This window comes from Plasmopara halstedii (genome assembly GCF_900000015.1).
Source record: "Plasmopara halstedii genome assembly, contig: Scaffold_110, whole genome shotgun sequence".
Taxonomy (NCBI): domain Eukaryota; phylum Oomycota; class Peronosporomycetes; order Peronosporales; family Peronosporaceae; genus Plasmopara; species Plasmopara halstedii.
Window position 1 is genome coordinate 2,254,336 of NW_020187031.1, and position 20,589 is coordinate 2,274,924.

General features: G+C 46.2%; 3 protein-coding genes across 3 annotated transcripts in view; all 3 read right to left on the bottom strand.

The window, feature by feature from the left end:
* The window catches only part of PHALS_00453 (mucin-like protein), a gene marked incomplete at both ends in the record, with an annotated part of 3,618 nt that extends 195 nt beyond the window's left edge, over window positions 1–3,423 (bottom strand). Inside the window, one exon of the mRNA XM_024716457.1 lies at window positions 1–3,423. This exon is cut by the window's left edge and continues 195 nt beyond it. Within this exon, the coding sequence (XP_024572504.1) occupies window positions 1–3,423 (3,423 nt within the window).
* Window positions 3,424–6,638: 3,215 nt separating this feature from the next.
* Window positions 6,639–7,700, bottom strand: PHALS_00454 (RxLR-like protein; the record flags this gene model as incomplete). The annotated part of the gene is made up of 1 exon (XM_024716468.1): window positions 6,639–7,700. The coding sequence occupies one exon, from the start codon at window positions 7,698–7,700 to the stop codon at window positions 6,639–6,641; it is 1,062 nt and encodes a 353-aa protein (XP_024572505.1).
* A 483-nt stretch (window positions 7,701–8,183) lies between these two features.
* On the bottom strand, window positions 8,184–8,766 carry PHALS_00455 (uncharacterized protein; the record flags this gene model as incomplete). The annotated part of the gene is made up of 4 exons (XM_024716479.1): window positions 8,184–8,327; window positions 8,392–8,460; window positions 8,604–8,622; window positions 8,717–8,766. 4 exons carry the CDS (start codon window positions 8,764–8,766, stop codon window positions 8,184–8,186), a joined length of 282 nt encoding a protein of 93 aa, XP_024572506.1.
* Between the last annotated feature and the right edge of the window lie 11,823 nt (window positions 8,767–20,589).

A 20,589-nucleotide genomic window follows, 5' to 3' on the forward strand; every position in this document is an offset into this window, starting at 1 on the left:
CGAAGGGGAATGTGTAACATTGGATCCCATCGGGACAGGCGTAGCACTTGGGCCAGTAGGTGCATTGGGTCCAGTGGGAGTAGGAGGCGTTGCAATGGGTCCTGAAGGGTATGGCGTAGCACTAGGTCCGGTCGGAGCATCAGGTCCAGGAGGGGAATGCGTGACATTGGATGATCCCATCGGGACAGGCGTAGCACTTGAGCCGGTTGGTGCATTGGGTCCAGTGGGAGAAGGAGGCGTAGCAATGGGGCCTGAAGTGTATGGCGTAGCACTAGGTCCGGTGGGAGCATTAGGTCCCGAAGGGGAATGCGTGACATTGGATGATCCCATCGGAGCAGGTGTAGCAGTTGGGCCGGTGGGTGCATTGGGTCCAGATGGAGAGAGTGTGATATTAGGAGGCATAGCACTGGGGTTTGAAGCGTATGGTGTGGCAACAGGTCCGGCGGAAGAAAGCGTATCATTAGAATCCATTTGGGCTGGCGTAGCAGTTGGGCCTGTAGGGTATGGTGGCGTAGTACTGGTTCCGGTTGGTGCATTGGGTCCAGTGGGAGAAAGTGTGTCTATCGAGTCATCGTTCTGTGTAACCGAGTCTGTTTCTGGCGTAGCCCATGTATCAACGGCTCCAGTGGGTGTCGTTGTCATATTATAGGTGGAAGTGCCTGTTTCAGGCTTCCAAGTTGTCACAACATAGCTGTCTGCATCGGTATTTGTCGTCTTATCGTCACTAGTGTATGCATCAGTTGATGCGTTGTCACCTTCGTTTGTCGTTATCACCTCACCACCAGTATACAAAGAAGTCGATGATTGGCCGGCAACCCCGGAAGTTGTAGCCATGTTGCCGGTGGTGGTATATGTTGACGACATAGTGCCATTATTATTTGATTGGACAACACCTGAGTTAGTCATGTTACCCGAATCGGTGTAAGTCAAGCTGGTATTGTACGCGGTCATGTCATTGTTTGTCGAGGTCATACCACCAATGCTCGAATTTGTCAAATTCACAGTGCCGTAGTTGCTATTCTGTGAAGTGGTGGAGTCAGTAGTGGACTCATCCGTTTGTTCCGTAGTTAAAGAATTTCCGGTCGTAGTTGTCTCAGTTGATCCATTAGACATTGTTCCACTTGACCAAGCGCCAGTTGTTGCACTGTTTTCTGTAGTGTTCGATGACGTGTCTTGTATAGTATCCGCCAGATTATCTGCCGTTGTTGTGGTCGTCAACGTGCTAGTTGTTGTTGAGGCATCAGATGCGTTTCTACCACTCTGTACAGTATTGCTCGTCACATTCGAAATGATATAGTTCGTGTCCGACTCGGTGCTGAACTCTGATCCACGAGTTGTGGCTACGGTCACGTTAGCCAAACTCATCTGTGTCGTGGTCAAAAGTGTTTTCACACTGTTGATGTATGATGTACGGATGAACGTAGTGTTACGACTAGTTACACGTCGGTATGACGACAGGATGGTAGAAATTACCGACGAGTCTGCAAATTCTAAACTCGATGCTGAGTACGAAGTTGAGCGAACTGCCAACTGCTGCAAACCCGAACGTACAAGATCAAGATGCTGACCACATTCCACACGGTTTGTGACGAGATTACGATTAGTAACAAAAGTTGTTGAAAGGTTAGAGAGACCGTGGATACTCTCGAATGTATAGCACTCAAGTAACTTCATGTGCATCGCGACCAAGTCAACATTTCCATCAAAACGGGTGTAAAGTCCATCATAGGCCGCCTGAAGCCATGCCCAGTAACTGCCGGATGTGGCAATTGACACGGTGACATTACGAGTAACCGACTGTGAACCCACCGTGACATTCACTACCGCATTGGTCGTTCTCATTGTGTTCATATCAGTTGAATTCGTCGTCGTTCCATTCGAGTTTGATGTAAAGTTTGCACAGAGAATTCCATTGTGTTTAGTCGTGATCTCGCCATTCGTGTAGAACGGCATGTAGCCCGTGTACCCGTTCGTGACAATAGTACCTTCACCAAACATTCTGTTGTTGGTACTAAAGTTACCTAAATACGAGTATCCATTGTAGCTGCTCATGAGCTGACCACTAGTGATAGTCGACTGATACATGGACGATCCGGTCGAGTTGGAACGGGTTGTTGTCGTAGTCACGTTCGTAGTTGTCACACGCTTACCGTCCACAATGCGAGTGGTCTTAGTTGTTGTCGTTCTGGTCGTGGTTCTAGTAGTCGTTGTGTTCTTGACGGCAGTAGCGTTTAGCGATGTATAAGAAGCAGCAAACGCGCGGTTGAAACCCGTGCACATGTCATTGTTACTCAATATTTGTTGACGTAGAACCTCAGGGAGCTGGTACGTGTATGAGTAGTCGCCAAGCTGTCCCACATCAGCGTAGTTCCAGTTGTCATTTCCAACGAAACCAAAGTACTTACCGAGTGTGGGGTGCTCGGATACATCAACAATCGATCCATTAAGTGAGATCCTCATGATAATAGGCGAATTCGCGTCAACACCATCTACACCGCCACAAGTTTGCGTCGCGTTCGCATACGTTTCTAATGACTCGATGATCTGTTCGTAAGTCACGGGAACACCGATACGGCACAAGTGATATACATGTAAGTACATGTCAAGTGCCGTGTACCACGAATAGAATAACACGTCACGCGCAGCAACCGCGGTCGAGAAGGTTCCACCAAATGCATCAAGTACCTCATTGTGAACACCGTATTTGACATTTTCCAAGAATGTCGCGTAATCAGCAGATGTGGCTACTACGCTCAGAAAGGAGCTGAAACTTGCAGCACTCGGAACCGATTTATTTGTCAAGTCGTCACGTACAACATACCCGCAGCTGGAGCTATTGCATTGATTGTTATACGGAGCACCGTTTACAATGTAACCCGTAGCATTGACACCGTCGAGAACGAGCGTCGTTGGTACCGTTGAGTTTGGTGCACCACCAATATCTTGAAAAATGCCGCTGCACTCAAACATGTTGGAACACGCACCATTAGCCGATTGAATGTATGCCGTATGAACGTCATAGTAAGGCAACGTAAGACAGGCGAATCGTTCGTCCAGATCACGCAAGTACGATTCGTAAGCTAACAGCAGTCGACGATACCAGGTGAATAAACCACACGAGTATTCACCTTGAGCTTGACTCACAGAATCAGCCGAAATGGCCGCAAAGCTAGCAACACCACCAGATGCAATGGCGCGTTGCGTTGCTTCAAGATAAAGTGCCTGCTCAGCAGACGTTAACGCATGCCATGGTTTACGCACACGCGTCGAACCGCAGACTTCATTCCCACCGGGTAGGCCGGTAACATTACCAGCCGCACTTAGGATGGTCGGTTCATACACATCAGTAGTTGTTGTAGTCGTTTGCGCAACTGTAGGCGCCGTCTGAAGAAACAGCGCTGCTAACGCAGCAGCGAGTCTCATGATAAGAGAGTGTCAAAGATAGAAGAGTTGAAATACGCTCTTCGATGATAGTCGTCCTCAGGGTCTAGAGGCCAGTTAAAGAATGAGGTGTAAACTTCATGGTGTCGATTCTAGTGGATTGTTCGCAGTCAGCCGAGGGTGTCTGGCTTTCTGGACATGCTCTGTCGCGCACCAACCTGCGCGTTGAAGATGTAGAGCATGTCCACATCAACTCTTTTCTGGGTAATAAATTTCATAAATCAGTAAGCTAAGGGTACATGATCATCGAATCAGATTATTATTATTTAAGAGGTGTTATCGAATAATTCCTTCTGTTCTAGAAAAAGATTATGACTGGATTCTATTTCTTCAACTTAGTATTTAGACTATATTGTCTTACTAAATTATTCTAATTCAACATATGCATTCACTTGAATTCTTTGAAAAGGGGGCAGAACTTTTTAGAGCTTTTCTATTAGCACACAGATGTGACAGATTCGAGGATGAGTATTAGAAATTTCATACTGAGTTCAAATTGTCTTGTCTGCAGGATGAAGGAAGAGTCGGAGACTTTTCGGTCGTGGCATTCCCAAAAAGAGATAGTCGGAGTTCGTGTATCCTGTACAACAGCTACGACATGTACTGAAGCAAAGAATCCAGTGTATTACAAGTTCTGAAGAGAGATGAAGGTTTCCACGAAAATCACAAATTTGCAATAATCAAATCTTTGTAATTTATGTTACAAGATTTGTATACATGTATAGGCAGGCGCTTTTTCGAGGCTGGGACATCCTTGTCCGGCCCGTTTGTCCAAGGAAAACATCCACTCAGTTGCTATCTAGTACTGGACTGCAAATGAATTCTAAAAAATATCGTCTTTCCATCTGAAAGTACACATGCAGCGAATAAAAGTCGAGTCAATAATAATTGATAAAAAATGGATGGTGCGAATGGCTTGATAGTTGAAGGCAACGATTGACTTGTATCCAAACCCAATTTGTAATTTGAACTGGATGCATTAGATTCTTAGCCCAAACAGAGAAAACAAATTATTCTTCGATTTTTTTAGATCAAAAATAAATTTGAAGAGGTTAACTAATTTTGAGATTCAAAGCACATACATATATAAAGTTATATTCAAATATTTGCTACATCATGCAGCACACAGCCATCATATGGTGACAAAGCCAAGAATTTCGAAGGTTACTACTAAATGCGTAACCTCGGATTACTTTAGTTCCGATACCGTAATTCATCCAAAGTTTACGGCAGTGGATATGTTGCACACTTTTGCAATATGCTGGTACGGTTTTGTGAATCTACTGATTTAGATAATGTTTATGTTTCTTAAACTGGCTTGATACGCACCAGTATTTTTCATTTGTAATTTATGTACTGTAGAGAATCATTGGCGCAATCCAAGCCATCCCTCAGAATAGGGACAGGCGGCGTACGAAGCATGAACTCTAACTGATGGATAGGGTACCTACCCATCGACATTTATGCACTAGCTGACTGGTCTATTTACCAAAATGGATTTCTAAATTAACAAATTTGTATATGAGGGGTGGTAGTAGCCATGATCACTTTGCAATTTACCATCCCCCCCCCTACTTTGTATAATGTTCCACAGCAACACTTGTCGGTCCTTTGTATCTCCGTACGTCGGTAGCCTACATGGTTTGAAGCCTTGCACATTGTTCAGAAGGCGCCATCTTGCAGTTCAGTAACCCTCTTGTCAGTTACGTCATGCGCAAGTATGACTTTATAGAGGAAATTTTAGATGATCACAAGGTATGGAGCTTGTAATGAACCTTCTTCGATTAGGCGGAAGACACTTCAGCTCGTAACATTATCGATTACGAAGAAAAAAAGATTCGTTTGTTATGCATCCCATTTCATTTAGTTCAAGTCTCTACTAAACAAAATCAACAGAACTAACCGTCGCTATATGCGAACCGAAAAGCGTAGAATCACCAGATTCATCACATAGCCGAAAAAACAATAATTCAGCAATTGAAAGAGCGAAAGGTGCATCGAGGACGCTTTTTGTGGCTGCAAAACGAGATCATTGAACATTCTTAAAGGTTGATTTAGATCCACCGCTGGCTCAATCTGCTGTGGGTCAGCACCTGCGGATTTAAACATTTTTCAATAGATTATTCACCAGTAGAGCCTGCAGCTTAAAACCCAACTGAAGACGTAGACGCAACTAAGTGCTGAACCTACAAGGATATCTGCATTATCACGCAGAGTTTGAGATACGTTATGTCGATGTCAGACATCACCACACTCCTTGTAATTGAATAGGACTTGCCAAGTAAGTTCCTGGAATCCAGCTACGACCTCAAAGTTCCAATTGATGCTAATTTTCGAAGACAATGTTGGAATTCTCAGTATGATATGATTTGCCTACACAAAAAGTAGAGCTTGACAAAATTGACATCAAGCATGTCGTTCCACCAAGGACGGAAAGCACAAAAGGATGCTTAGTAGAGTATTGCTGTGGAAATAATGTGATTCTTACGGAACGTCCAAACATGTTCGTGAAGGTAATAGGACCAGTCTGGCCTAAAATTCATATTGGTCCCTTTGTGGCTTAAGGCTATAAGAACAAAAAGTCATTAAAGAGTGGAAGAGACACTTGTTCACATACTTCCCCTAACACTTTTGCGTCAAAATGTAACTCAGTTGATTGACGTATTGTGTATGACATTATTTCGTTCCAGTAACGCTTTCTAGGTGATTTTTTTTATTTTTAAGCTTTGGCTTATTTTACAAGTTACAGCTATATAGGCCTCTCAGTTAGAAAATTACACAGAACTTTTGACAGGTGATATGTGTACAGGCATGGAAACAAAATAAATTACGGTACAAATGTACAAATTTACATTCCCTTCTGATGAAATCGCGAATTCTCAAAAGTACGGGAAGATGAAGTTATGAAGATTGCAGAGCTCCAGTACTTTACAGTATGAAAAGCGCAATATTATTGATAAGGAATGACAATAGCAATAAGTGTAACCAAGTCGCTGAAGTGCAAAGAAATTAATTATTAAACATAGTGATTAAAATCAGGTCAAAATATAATCACTACACAATCAATCCCCAACAAAGTAACCCAGAACGAGTTCAAGACCAACCAGCACTCGCAATGAAATCGTCTAAAGCCATTGACATATCCGTTCTTCGAATCCTGTTCCATAATTCATGATTGAGTTCGGCACATCTCCGTGCTACTTGTTTTCATTGCCTTCTTCTTGTCCGAGATGAATCTCCAGAGCAATAGCATCGTCTTTCGTTACCTCATTTTTACTCCGTTTTGCTGTCGTGAGTATCGAACGTAATTTTTGTTCGTCATTATTTACATGTTTTAACAGTCCATCAAACAACATCTCCGTCCTGTCCTTCTTTGGACATACAAGCTCCTGGTAACGATTCCAGAATGCCAGTGACGGGGAATCCAAAATCTTGGCACCCTCCATATGACCAAAAATTGATTGAAACACTTCGTTTGGTGGTGTTTTCTCATCTTTCCATAATTGGATTCGATCATTTAAAATCGACTGACCAAGCGTCGGGACTTCTGAAACTGCATCTGCTGATTTCGTTTGCAATGATGTGCATATCGTTTCGATGACACGTGACACACCTCCATTGTATCTTGCTAACTCATCCAGCAGGATAGCATGAGGATATTTCTCCCCACAGCTGCGAACGAAAGCGACAAATACAAGGTGAGAAGGCATCTCCACCTTAAATGGTCTAAAATCCCTCTGTCTCTTTTTCGCAATAGTAGTTACGTCAAACCCTTTCCTTTGCAAATCCCTCATCTGCATTCTTTGAAAGGTCTCGGCGATTTTCGTCATTTGAGTCCCTATCGCGTTCTGGATATGCTCTGCCAGTGAAACGTCGTCATAAATTCGACTCAAGACTTCGTGTAGCAAAACGTAACGAGCAGCTTCCGTGCTAACTTCCTTGGCGGCCAGCATTGATAAATCCTCAAACGTCGACAGCTCGAAAGGTGACTTTCCATGACGTAACAACTTCTCAACTTTTTTGAGAACATTGTGGTCGAAATTGGGTTTAAGAAACCTCACCGCGTTGAGTTCCATAGTACCAACCATTTCACGGACAAGATCACCAAGTCCTTGTAATACTCTCTCCTCGTTAGAGTCATTGAACCTTCGAAAACTTGTGAGCTCACGTACGTGTTCAGGATCAAGAACGTCATCAGCGCTGGCTATGCGAGATACAACAGCAAAAGCGAAGAGAAGAACAAGAGGATATGATCGCATTGGTGGCTAAGGGAAAATTACTTTGTGAGACTTTGAATGGTCCACAAATTGATGTATCAAAAAGATGAACGTAAAATGATAAAAAGATGGTAATTACATCACAACGGTAGCCCATCAAACATACTAAGAATACAGTTTTCACTATGCATTATCTTCCCATATGACTTTGTTATACTTACGATATTATGGCACATCTGGGATCAGATTCTTAACATGTATAAGAGTTTTGGAATAATATCGAAATGGTTGGCTGGAAATTGCCTTGCTCGATGCTATACGGTTCGATTAACTGTCCCTTTATATCTTCCCGAACATGTCGTATGGTTATGTTGCTGCCAGGACTTGAGAATCTAATGTCTCGTACAGATCGCGCAAACTTCTGTCAATTAAGTCGACTGACTTCTGACTTTAAAATGTTGCCAGTTCAGCACATATAAGTATGCACAACGTCAAGAATGAATTTCTCCCTCGCTAGTTATGTTGTCAATACCAGAAAAGATCAATCATCTGCAGTACCGTGTAATTGTTTTTGCTTAGTTTGAACAACAGCAATAGCTTCATTGCAAATTTGGCCTCATAGGTCGACACGTAATTCAATTCATGACAGTTTGTGCAACCCCAAAATCCCTAAGAGTAATCTTGAATACGTAATCGATTCCTTAGCTGAAAATCTGTACAGCTCTCTGCTCACCTGATCTTTTATAAAGTCTAAAACTAGTGTCCTTGACCAACCAGAACATGCTCTCAACGATTTACTGACCTGACAGCAACAAAACTTATGATTTGTTGGAAGCAATCATATTTATATCAAAGTTGTCAGTAAGATTATGGTTGCGATTGGATACCACCAAGTCTACAATAGTTAGTATTTAACATAACGGGAAGTCAGATGGCGGAAGGCACTTGGACTGGACGGTTTAGACTGAAGTATTTCATCATGAACAATACTTTAATCAGCTTCCACTGAAGCATAGTTCCAAACGCAAGCCATCAATTCGCATCTTTCAGACACTTACTCTTTTTCTCGGTGGTCAGATTTGCATGGACTCAGAGAATAACTGCACATACTTCAGCTCTCTGTGATTGAGTTGATGAAAAGGCCAACTTGGTTAGGAGCAAACCAAAACCGGAGGATGTTGTTTGTTGCAGCTTTTTCCAATAGATCGACGATGCCTGTATGTGGCCTAGTCATCGTGTTTACCCCACAAAATTGCGAAGAGCAAATTTGTCTTGCCAGTCGGTTAGCAGAACATCCAGCAATCGAAGGATGTGGTTTTTCAGATGTGGGTCGATCGGAGAAAGGGATAGCAACAAGGTGTAGGCTATGCATTACACCCGAAACGCACTTGAATGTGAGCAGACATGAAAGACACTTCGAAGTGTGTACTGCAGTCAGCAGCAATCGAGAAACGTCATCTATTACTGTCAGCGGCTTGTTGAATATTGTGTTCAGATATCAAGCCGAAGAGTATCTGGGCAAATTGGTAAACCAAATGGTCATTCAATCTATTGAGCTTGAAATTGATCATGCGATTTGTGATTGTGACATCGCAAGATCTGTTAGAGTGCCTCTAGATTAATAATTATCTCGGATAGTTCATCTTTCTCGTCGTCTTCTAACATGTTAGCGATTATCGTATCAATGATTGGGCCTCAAATCTGGAATTTGCATTGCCCTGCATTTTGATCGATGAAGGCATGCATGGAGCCATACTTAGCTGTCAAAAATTGTCTTTCTTCGATATTGATAGGGATTGATGATGCTCCAATCGCATTATGCTGGATTTTGTGGTGCTGGCGATAAAGTTTTAGACGAGAAGACAATGTCCAATAATCATGGCATTCTCTGTGCGGTGTCGCTTCTTGTCGGATTCTCGTTAGACACAGAATAAACAGTGGATCAAGTCCTCAGCTCCCTTCCAGTCTCGACTAGTGACCTCAAAGGCATACTCCGTTTTTTGGTTTCAAGATCGGGGTGTAGATCAAATTTGGGTGATCAACACCAACCACAGATTTTAGAGCTTTTATTTTTGGCACATTTTTAGATTTATTGATCACAGTTATGGCATCTATCAATCGATTACCCATATCTAATGAGGCCTGCAATAACAGCATCACGAAACGGAACCAAATTTCGCACCGATGACCTCCCATGTAATGTAGTCATGTACAAAGTGCGCAGCACTATGGCCGAGAGCCAAGACAAGCAACACATTGATGCCAGAGGCAGACCAAACACCCAGGAATATGTTGTGGGGGGAAAGGTTTGATTAAATTTGATAAAACTATCTAAATATGCAGTGTCTGTTACCTATAAGACCATGTTGCAACCGCGCTACATCGAATCGTTCGCGTTCGTAGCAAAGATAGGATAAATTTATACGCTAAATATCCAGAGGCAAATGTGAACACGCCCAGTATCGTATATAGTGTAACTGAAGCCATACCACGGTCCCGCTCTTACTGTTCAGTCGGACGTGAAAAGCTATGTTGCAGACGAAGCAACGTCTCTTCTATCCCCTGTAGCTGATCTACCCTCTCCTTTAAGGTTATGACACGGTTTTGCACTGCTTGGGGTGTCTCAAGCCAGGTTGTGCAATGACAAAGCTCAGAGAGGAAATCCGAGATCAGGCTCATAACTGCGTGATGTAGTTCGCATAGAAACTCGATGTGCCACCACTACCGATAGTACTCACACGCGCCAACCGCGAAAAAACCGGCATTTATCGTAACAGCTCAATCTGAAAAAACGGTCCACTTTCATGTGAGGCGCTTGGTGGATCGGCGTTTTTAACAGTTCCTGGTGGAGTGAAAGGTATTTATCAAATTGAAAACGCGCGGGTGTCCGAGGTTTTATTCTGGCAAGAATGTCCTCTTGCATTTACCGCTAACGACTTGGCGCAACCTCGGTCTGTATATCCCTTAGGGCAAAGACAAGGTCGCTCGCCGCAGCGTGGTCCCACAAGCGGCATGCGACTGACCTTGCAGTGGATCAGATCCAAAGTCGGTAGCTGTTACAGCTATCTCCTGGCGACGAGCGGACTGCTAACGTAGGAACTCGAGGTCATCGGTAGTAATCTCAAGATCTGAGTACTCCCCCAACTCAAGATCATCGGTAATAATCACAATGATCTGAGTTCTAACCGCTACTGCCCTAAGCGCAAACAATACTACTGGGAACTGATGGCCTGTTTTGAGAAATTGCTTGCGAAGTGAGTTTCTCGCGGACATTTTGTAAAGATTGTATGGGAATTCCGTTCACGTAGAAATTCTGCATCAACGCGGTGAGCGACTTCAGACGCTCTACAAATGTACTTACAACGTGTCTTGCGCAAGAGTCGGTGAGACTTGTGCTTGCAGCGAAACAAGCTGTGCCTGTAACGGGGTTTCATGTGCGCTGTTATGAAGGCTGTGGGTCACACAAGGTGGTTTGATCACACAGTGGTTTAGGTCATACAAGATTTTGTAACCACACAATGGTGTGGTTTCACATAAACAACTAAGCAGTACGTGGCTGGAATAGCCGGTAGATTCGCATCTTATATTGGTTTTACTATATTTATAGAAGACCTATAGATTAGATATAGGCAGCTTTGCCGCAAATAAAACAGATAAATGCAGTTTACATTTTCAGACGGAAGAGTAAATTCGCCTTGTGTTAGGGACGAGTGTAGGAGTAAATTGCGATCTCCTACACTCGTCCTGGATCTAAGTATAAAACGGAGGTAGCCGACCTAAACCAAGCTTTCTCGAGGCAGAAGAGCAACGGCATTCCCGCTACACTTGGTAGCACTTGTAGCCAATCTACATCTGAGTCGTTACGACTGACTTTCCCGGTCCGAGCAACAGCGCGTGGTGCTAGCTATCTTCAAGCTCGGGGGTTGAGCGCGAATGGGCACATACGTGCGCCACTTCGGTCAAAGTGGTGTCTCCCTTCTGGACGGTGATGAAGCTGCATCTTTATACGAGTGTTCTTGCCACCTACCAGGCATATTGCATGTAATCGCATTTCTTTGCCGCCCGACATGGCAAGAAGGAATCGGTGGACTTTGTCCAAGAATTGCGTGCTAATCATCGTCGGTATGGCAGCTGATCCTCTTCCCGAGGCGGTCGCAGTGACCGTCTTTATGGAGGGTCTCCGTACTGGCGTGACTAGAATGGAAGTCTTCCCTTCTTTTTGAAGATGCAGTGAACGTAGTGTTGAATGCCGAATTCAACTTCAAGTCGACACGACTTGTTTGGAATGCACACTCTCGCAGCCCGTCGGGCGGGCCTGAGTCGATGGATCTCAGGTATGCTAATGACGAGCAGGTAGAGCTCCGAGCTGCCGAGCAGCGTTCGAACACCCGACGGTGTTTTGTTTCCGGGGACACCCGTCGCCTTCGGATTTGTTGCCCCCTGCGCAAGGCGCATCAAATCGACGTTCCGCTTTTTATCAGTTTTCGGGTTTGTTGCGGGAAAACTACAATACCCAGTAGAAGGGCATTTGTCTACTGGGAAAATATTGAGTTTTGTCGAACCTCAAGGAGGTAGAGGGTAGCAGGAACCAGCCCCGAAAAGCTCAGTGCTCTTGAACACGAAACGTGTATGCAAGCCGGGGTTGCTGGTCGTGGAAGCGACCGTGAAGGGCTTCGAGATGCCATGGGAGATTCTAATCGATTCCGGTGAGTCGAGCAGTTATGCTCGATGCTCCTGATTGAAAGAAGTCAGCTGTGTGCTGAGGCGCTGAAAGCGCATTTTAGTGATTGCTTAGCGACGGAGAATTTTGCCACTGCCCCCCAAGGGTCCCTGTGGACAGCGGTGTCAATTTTCTTGACTTAGATAGCGTGGAACACTGCTATCATGAACTCAGCGTTTGACCTCATTCTTGGTATGGCATGGTCGGAACACAACGATCCATGGAGCGACTGGACGTCGAAGACCTTGGGCATTATGGGCACGTCTCCTCGTGGGGCTATGGTGAGTCATGCACCGACCTCTGCTAGGTGGCAAAAATGCTACTGGCGCGGGCACTAGACCGGTATGGTCAACGTGCTGGAGACCGGAGTACCCGACCAAACGTTTATCGGACAAGAGTCCCAAGAATAGCTCGCGGGCCGAACGTGAAGTGGCAGGTAGCCCTTGAGCGCTGCTCAAGTATCGGAGTAGTCGCTGCATGCCATGCGTGGCATGTTCGGCCTAGGGCCGAGGCTTCGAGGGTGAGACTAAAGTGATGCACGTAGAGTGACACGAAATCCACTGAGCACTGATCACTTTACGAAGCAGTCGCTGCATGCCACGAGTGGCATTGGTCGGACGGCCGAGGCATCTTGGATAAGTCCCTTCAGATGCTCGTGGAGTGACACGTTATCTACTGGACGAAGACTGTTGGGCTAGCAGCTCTTCGTCGGATGTTGTTAATAACATCAGGGCTCAGGTGGAGCAGGAAATAGGGCTAACAGTGGACGAAGCTGAGTGCGTGTTCCCACTGTTTCGCCGAGACTTACAACCTCTGTAGAGAGGCGACGGCGACGCCGTATGCTAGCTGCAAGACGCCGGGCGTCGACCCTGACCCAGGATGTGTCTATCGAAATCAGCAGAGCATCGAACAGCGTTTGATGTCCGAGTGGCTATGGGATCCGCTCCAGAATATGAGCGCACGAAAGAAATCTCTGTGCGTTTATTAGCGCGGACTCTAATAGGCATAGGTTCTATTTATCAAAAAAAGCGGCAAACCCGTCGCAAAAGGCTTTATGAAGTAGCGGCACGTAGTCTATATTAATAGAAATAAGTATATATCTAACTAATACTATTCCCACAATTTACTATATATTACAGTAGCTTTGTCTTCCTTTTTGACGTGCGGCTAGCAGCCCACATATCCGTGGATCCATAAATACTTATGTTCACAAATGAAAAAAGTCCGGATTACACTGACTACAATGTGACTTTTACTTGTACGGTATTGCTTCTAAATCGACTGTATCAAGTGTGTTAGGGTTGAGAACACAAAATTAAAGCCCTTGGCCCGTTCTCCCCCCCCTTTAATTGCGGACCCACACTGTAGCTCACATTTATTTTTCACAACACAGCGCAGATGTGACCGCTCCAAATGCAACCACTTTGCCTGAATTTCAGCTACAATCTCTGCACTTTTCGCGCCTGCACTTATGAACGTTCTAAGCCTAATTGAACGCTCCCGTGCATCAAGTTTAAAGGGTTAACGAGTAACGCTTAACGAGCAGACCTAGTGACCGACGCGTATAATTGAGCTCTTTGTGATCAAGCCAAGATAATCTTCAATGAGAATGGTCCCCATTTTTCTCTAGTCCTGACCAAACACTTTCGCCCTCACCGGACAACTCGTCAAGAGAAGAGAAAGTTAACAGTGACCAGCCACCCGCTGCTATATTGTCGATATATGTGCCCTTTTTCACTAGCGGGAGGTGACTTAGCACCTCCGCTGTAGAACCCACATATTTGCCCAGCTTGTTATATACCAACTATTTTATGATCAGATGGCCCTGCAGCGGGGCTGCCGTAACTTCTCTAGAGGACGCTTGCTTAAGGTCGGTGACCATCGTTCTAGACTTAAAACCAGTACGAGTGTAGCGGATCGCAATCCGCTCACTTCAAGGGTAACCACAACGTTAACCCAAGGCGAATTAATTCTTCCATTTAAAATGGAAACTGTATCTCTCAGTTTTATTTGCAGAAAAGCCGCCTATATCTAAATCTATAGGTTTTCCTATCTAAGTAGTAAAACCTTATTGAATGTAAAACTTCAGGCTGTTCCAGCCACGTACTAACTTTTTGTTTATGTGTAGCCGGACCATTGTTTGGTCACACCATATTGTGTAACCCACAGTATTGCGAGATCACACCACCTTGTGTAACCCACACCCTTCATACCAGGGCAGGTGAAATCTCTTCCATTAAGATTGTGAACACCTACAATTCACATTCAACTGTCGCTTAAAACAAGGCTTGCGTGCGTAAGAGACCACAACATCATCAGGACCTTCGTCAAGAAACCTTTGCTCAACGAGCCCTGTGTCGAAGACACGGAAGACACCCAGCGTTACTGGTTCCGAGAACACCCGCAGGCAGAGCCTTTTTTCGTCCCCGCACGCGGTGCAACTCCGGAGAGTCTACTCTAGGCCTTAAGGGAAACGTAGTCCAAGCTCTCGGTAACCGACTACCGCGCAGCGCATTGTCAGCGACAGTGTCGCACGACCAAGGACTCAGACGCGATGTCTACTCCCGACCGCACGCCACACCGGTCACGGGCGATAAATTACCTCGTCGACGATTTGGCGGAAAGTGACTACGAGTCGGATACTCTTTTCCCAGGATGGGAACAAGAAGAAAGTGAGGTGCCCCAGAGGCGCGACGTGCGTCCTGCTCAAACCTTGCGGGCGCCGTGTTCGTTCCCCGAACTCTCGAATTTCGAGGGAAGTGGTATCATAACCAATCGCCTCAATGAGGCACAGCAGCAGCAGCTGGATGCTGTTCGCAAAGCGGCTCTGTGCGCGCATCCACGGTGTGTCCTAGACCCTCGTGTGGAATACGGCTTCCGCTCGGCGGATCCCGCTACTGAAGCGAAGGAAGCGATCACTCAATCGTTGGATGTTTACGTGATAGGGTCCCCGGCCATCACACAAGCTGGGCTAGACGAACGAAAAGCTCTCCAAGCTTGCTTCTTGGTTCCTTATGAAATTCCGGTGGATACGTGTCGCACTCGACTTCGTGCTCAAAGAGGAGGCGCTCCTGCACCCTCTATGCGGACCCCAGGCAAAACAGCTGCAGATGAAGAAGAGCTCTTTGAGCGATGGGTGCAGCTCCCGCGATGCACAACTTATAGTTAAGCCACCGGGAGGTGCGGAACGCCATCGGTTCGAGTTTGCCAAAATCAAGGCGCAACGCCGACTTCCTTCAGATTGTTGCCCTGCAACGTATGGGTTACTCCCTCAAACTCCCACGAGCTCTGTGGTCTCTCACGTCTGCATTCGCAGCAGCGCAGGGCCAGAGCTTGAGCTCAATCATGACCCTTCTGCTTTGCGGGGCGTGCGGTGACGCAGAACGTCACGATCCCTCTCATCATAAGCGTCCATGACGTTTGGATAGTCTTGCCAAAAAGGCATTTCAAACTCCCACAAGTTCTCGGAATCGGGGTATCCCCGCCACTTCACAAGATACTGGGTTTTACCCTGGCGACGACGACGACTCACAAGACATTTCACGTGATAGTGGACACCACCATACTCGATGAGAAGAGTCGGTGGCGGACGATAACGACGGGGCCAATCGTCGTCCAGTGACTCGCAATGATTTTCGAGCTCTTAAAACGAGGTCCATCGAGATCGAGACTCCGCTGAGCGTCATGCTGGGGTCGCAAACCGCTGCGCGGAAGACCTTAATATATACTAAAATTATAAAAAAATAAAACTTTGCTTATAACTTAATTGGTAGAGACTTTTTACTTATATTTTTTTTAAATTTAAATTTTTATATAATTTAAAATTTTTTGAATATGGTGTTTATTTTTGAATTTAATAAATAATCTGATTAAAACAGCGAGAGCTCTCGTGCTCTGTTTGAGTGGCTCGTAGCCGTTGGGCAGACGAATAAGTCGCTTCATGCGAAGATGGAGCGCTTAACGCCGTTGGAGATGAAGATCGTTGCACTCCGTGCTCAAAACCAGTTGCTGGTGTAGCTTCTGGGTGGTCGAGCACCTGTGGGCGCCGCTCCAGCGCCAACGCTTCCGCATTTACTTGCACCGGATCCCGGTACGGCTTGAGCAAGTGCATATAAAACACCGGGTGGGTGCGCATCCGTTTCGGAAGTTTTAGCGTATACGAAAGGCTACGCTTCACCACAACCTTAAAAGGTCCGATAAACTGTGGACAGAGCGCTGTCTTACTGACAGTAGAAATTGCATGTGTATGAAGCTTTAAAATATTTAATACTACCAGGTCTCCGACCTCAAAGTTTATAACATTTACACTATCTCTTCCGTCTGTATATCCTTCTGCATGTCTTGGCTTTCAGCCATTGCATCGCGAACCTCCTTAGTCTGATAGACAGAAAGTCACCGACTTTTTTAAGCAAAGTGAGAGGTTTGACATCAGCTAGCCACTCGGCTCTTCCTCCCTCACCAAGCCCTGAACCATGGGATGGCGACGTTAGCGGAACGCGAAAAAGAACGAGCTCGTTCACGTAGAACGGCGTGTAGCCGGTAGACGCATGCCCTACATTGTTTAGTGCGAACTTCACAAGAAGCAGCATGGCGGTCAAGCGCATCGGTGTCTCAGCACAGACGCTGCGAAGGACATTTTTAACGACGCGATTTACGCACTCAGTTTGACCATCGTCAGCGGATGGTCCGCTATTGACATAGTCAACTTGGTTCCCAGCATCATGAAGATTGTAGACCAAACCTTTTCAGTGAAACGTGGGTCTTTGTCAGAAACAATTGACTCCGGGGGTCCATGTTGTCGTTAGACATGATCCGCAAACAGCATCGCTTTACCTACACCGTCGATGGTGTCCGGCACCACATCAAGATCAGTCATCTTGCTCAAACGGTCCACAAAGGTCACCACACCCGTGTTGCCCGCCGAGTCCTTCGGCAGGCCGGACACAAATTTCATACTCATCGACTGCAAACACCCGGAGGGTATCGGTAAACTGGCCAGCGGCGCCGCCGCATTTGGCGAGGGGATTTCCCGTGTCACGTCTTACACGTGTGCACATATGTGCTCGTCCATTTGTACCACCAGTAATGGCAACTCACAGAGCTGTACGTCTTCTCACGACCGAGATGACCATTAAGTGGGGCATCGTGTGCATCATAGTGGATAAGTTAAGGTTTTTCAAGTCCTAACCGTGAGGAACCACAATTCGTGGCGTATCCGTCACATCGGTGCTATAATACAGCAATCCGTCATTAAACGAATATCGGTGTAACCGTACGCGCAATCCCACCGCCAACTTTGCACGAACTTCAAAACTTCTTGCTCCCGAGAGCCTGCAGCAACTCTGCGCAAATATCACCACCCGCGTACGCGGCGCGGATAAAATCTGTCACTGACGACGTCACCAAAAGGTAAAGGTGAGCCACTTGGCCATCCCTGTGAGATATGAGGCGACTGAGTCACAGTGCGTAGTGACGCATGATCTGTGGAGATCACAAACGGCTTTGAGTCTAACAAGTACACCCTGAACTCGACAAATGCATACTCATCGCAAGTAATTCCTTGTCGTGGAGTTGGTAATTTTTCTCTGCAGCCTTAAGCAAGCGAGAGTCGAACGCGATCACCCGATCTCGCTCCTCGACGTTTTTTGCAGCAGTGCACAGCCGACGGCTAAGTCGGAAGCGTCACAGATGACTCTGAAAGGTCGATCGGGGTTTGGCAATACCACTATTGGTGCATGATGGAGGCTGTCTTTGACCCCGTCAAAAACCTCCCCATTCTCAGTGTCCCAACACCATTCCTCATCTTCCGTAAGACAATCCGTCAATGGCCGTGCCATTTCTGCACAATTCTCGCTTTACTAGTGCAAGTACTTGGCGAGGCCAAGCCACTTGCGCAAGTCTATCTAATTCTTCGAAACGGCTAGTGCACAAAGACTTTGACCTTGGCGGGGTGCGCTCGAAGGCCACGCTTCCCGATAAAGCATCCCATAACGGGATTTCTTCGGCGCCGAAGGTGCACTTGTCTGCATCAGTATACAGCGTATTCACTCGAGCACTGCTCTGAAATGGACGATGTGGTTCTCTTTATATCCCGTGCTCCGCACGACTGTGGACGAAAATATTGTTAAATTGTGTCTGTGCATACGCTCAGTGGGGCCTGGACAACTGTGTTATAAGTGCCGATGAGGACTGACTTTGTCCTCCAGAGCTCAAAGTGCATCGCGAGTCACCGGATGGCAATCGACCAAGTCGTCATCGTCCGCCGCGGACTCTTCTCGATGAGAATGATGGCGTCCACTATCACGTGGAACGTTTTGTGGGTCGACGTCGTCGACGGGGTCAAACCAATATCTTGTAAGGTGGCGGGAATACCCAAACTCCGAGAACCTGTGGGAGTTTGAGGTGCCACTTCGGCAAGACTGCCCAGATGTCGTAGACGCTTATGATCAGAGAGATCAAGACGCTCCGCGTTGTCGTACGCCCCGCGCTTCTTGGCAGTACCCCGGGAGGTCAAAGAGTCACAAGATGAGCTCAAGCGATGACCCTGAGCTGTTGTGGTTGTAGACTCACCAGTGTGAGAATCCACAGAGATCGCGGGAGGAAATGGATTATTCCATCTGTCGCAGGGCAACAATACTTAGGAGTCGGCGTTGCGCCTTGAGATTATAAAACTCAGATCGAAGATGGCGTTCCACGCGCACGTCCACTTTCGTGTGGATCCACTGCAAGTTGGACAACGAGGAAAGTTTCTGGCGCTGCTGCACCCATCGCTCAAAAAGCTCTTCATGTGCAGCGGGTTCGCCAGGGAAGAGAACCACAGGAATAAACCGCATAGCGGGACTAGGAGCGTCTCCTATTTGAGCGCGAAGTCGAGTGCGGTACTTATCCACTGGAATTTGCTGAGATACCAAGCAGCGAGCTCGGAAAATCTTTCTGCTGGTCAAGCTCAGCTTGTGTTGTGGTGGGGGGGCCGACTACGTAGACGCCTAATGATCAGTGATCTCGTCTTTCGCTTCAGTAGCGGGATCCGCCGAGTGGAAGCCGTACTTTACACGAGGCTGATGGAACTAACGTGGATACGAGCGCATGAGAGCCGCGCTGTGGGCAGCCTCCGATTGCTGCTCCTGTGCCTCGTCGAGGCGATTGGTAATACTAAGACCTCCCCGGAAGTCAAGAGTCAGAAAATGGACAAGGTATCCGCAAGGTTCGAGCAGGGCTCATGTCGCGCCGTTGTCGCATCTCGCCCTCCTCTTCTTCCCATCCTGGGAAAGAAATATCCGAATTGTCGTCGTCTTCCTCCGAATCCTCGACGAGAAGATCCGTCGCCCGTGGCGGGCGTGGTTTGTGGCGTCCGGCCGGCAAGAACTTGGGATTTGCTTCCCGTGAAGCCGCGGACGTAAATTTATATGCTTGTGCAAAGCTGCTGACATGGATCGCAAAGAATAGTCGGTCATCTATCGTGAATTATATATTTATCTCGGAATACTTGAAGTAGGATAACACTGTCCAGCGCCGAATGCATTTACAATTTTGCTAGAATCATCAAGGAGATTTGGCGAAGGCTCATCTGAAAGGTTATGAGATCTTAGTAGTCCAAGTCATTTCATTGGCGCTGATTGCTAGCAAGGTTTAAAGAAAAACAGCAACGATGAAGGAAATCAAAATCTATAATTTAACTCGCTACACGAAATGTCTTCGTAGTCTTGTGTGGATCAATTAAATGCATGGAAACGTTTGCAATTTCAGAGTATGATGGGCCAATCAATCAAGTGTACATGATACTGATGTTGAGCTGTAAATCGCTTCCTTACATCGCCTAGTGTTTTGAGGTCGCACGACTGTCTAACAAACAAACAAACATTTGCAAAATCGTATGCTGTTTCTGGAATTAGCTTCATTCTAGTATGCTTTGGATTCTGAAAATGTAGCGACAGAAGACGACCTCTACTGATAGCTTAAAAGTGCAATCAAAATGGTTAAGCACTATTTAGATGGGGTGTTGCTAATTGATGGTCATTCTAAAATAGTATGCATCAATATCTGCGAAAAGTTTAGATGAAAAGCATACTGTCCGGAGATACACCGCGTGCAGATTACGACAGGAAAATGGCAGTATAGAGATCGACTACATGAGCATGCGACGAAGAAATAGTTCTCAAATGAATAACAGCAGCAGACAAGCATGGCGTGCTATAAATGTGGTACACCGAT